The 1,354-nt window shown below is 49.7% G+C and overlaps 1 protein-coding gene across 1 annotated transcript in view; it reads right to left on the reverse strand.

Moving 5' to 3' along the window:
- The window catches only part of LOC109371241 (integrator complex subunit 4-like), a gene marked incomplete at its 3' end in the record, with an annotated part of 16,182 nt that extends 14,913 nt beyond the window's left edge, over positions 1 to 1,269 (reverse strand). The window contains exon 1 of the mRNA XM_019623633.1: positions 27 to 1,269. Coding sequence (XP_019479178.1) covers positions 27 to 80 — 54 coding nt within the window. The remainder of the gene's footprint in view (positions 1 to 26) is intronic.
- Positions 1,270 to 1,354: the final 85 nt, after the last annotated feature.

Below are 1,354 nucleotides of genomic sequence, written 5' to 3' on the forward strand. Positions count from 1 at the left end.
CCAGGACCTTTCCTTCCGGAGCTTACCTGAACCACCTTACTGAACTCCTCGTACACCCGCTTCTTGAGGTGCGCCGCCATGGCTGCCCGCGGACCTTCTCAGCTTCCGTACTTGACAAGGGAGGCGGGACGAATAGGGGGGCGGGAGGAAGGAAGCCGGAAAACTTGCCCAGGCCGGAGTAGCCTGCCACAGTCCCACAAGGCAGTGGGATTCCAGGCAAGAGTGGCCGCTTCCGGCTGCTCGACTGCTCCGTCGCGGTACGGTTGGATTTGGCCGCCTACGCCTCGGGTCCCGGCGGAACGGAAACGAGAGCGCAGCGAGGGGGCGGGGCCTCGGGCGGAGGAGACGGGACTCAAAGGGTGGGTGAGCCAATGGGAGCTTTCGGAGGCTTGGTGGTGGTCTCAGCGTCCGTGAGACTGGCGCAGAACGGAGCGAAGGGTGGGAGCTAGTACAGGGTAAAGGACAGAGGCGGGGTTGAGCCAGTGCTACAGGTAAAACCCGGAGTTGCGTAACTAGCTTGACTCCGGAGATAACGGAAAGAGACCGAGATGACGTTGTCATCCTTTGCTGTTGACAGTGTGTGCTGCTCGTAGCTTGCCTGAGCTTTCCTTTTGGTCAATCGGTGCGCCACCCCTACCCTGGCCTGGGGTGTTTTTTCCAGCTCCCTCACTCCAGTTCAAAAGCTACCCATCCTACATGGAATGAACCCCTCCTCTGATAGCTATGGTAGAGTGGAAAGAATCCTCAGGCCGAGGGTCAAGCAACAAAACTCCAGACTACAACTGGCATTTAATAGACAAGTAGTCTTGACTACAAATGGTCAGATAACAACTAACCTGGCAAATGTAGTGACAGTGGAATGAGATAATGCATAAACAGTTTGCAGACTATAAAGTGTAGTTCATGTGTTAGTGTTAATAAATCCTAGTCAGTTTTACATCCTATATTAAACTTTAGTTCATTGTTTCATCTTTCAAAAGAGTGAATGTGGGATGCTTAGAAAAAGCAGCAGGCTGTGGTAAGTACAGAAGACCCAAAAATGCATTAAAAGATGGTCTTTACCCTTAAGGTGCTGTAGTCTAACTGGGGAGAGACACTCAAGCTAATAATTAGTGAGCAGCCAAAGTGTGCTGGAATGTGGTTCAAACACACATAACTTCTTCAGGATGTCTCAAGGGAAGTTTTACAGAGGAAGGATTTTTAATCTGGCTTCAAAATACAGGCTTATCTCGGAGATACTGCAGGTTTTGTTCCAAACCACCGCAATAAAGTGAATATTGCAATAAAGCGATTTACATGAATTTTTGGTTTCCCAGTGCATATAAAACTTATGTGTATACTATACTGTAGTCTA

This window comes from Hipposideros armiger, unplaced genomic scaffold (genome assembly GCF_001890085.2).
Source record: "Hipposideros armiger isolate ML-2016 unplaced genomic scaffold, ASM189008v1 scaffold_556, whole genome shotgun sequence".
Classification (NCBI taxonomy): Eukaryota; Metazoa; Chordata; class Mammalia; order Chiroptera; family Hipposideridae; genus Hipposideros; species Hipposideros armiger.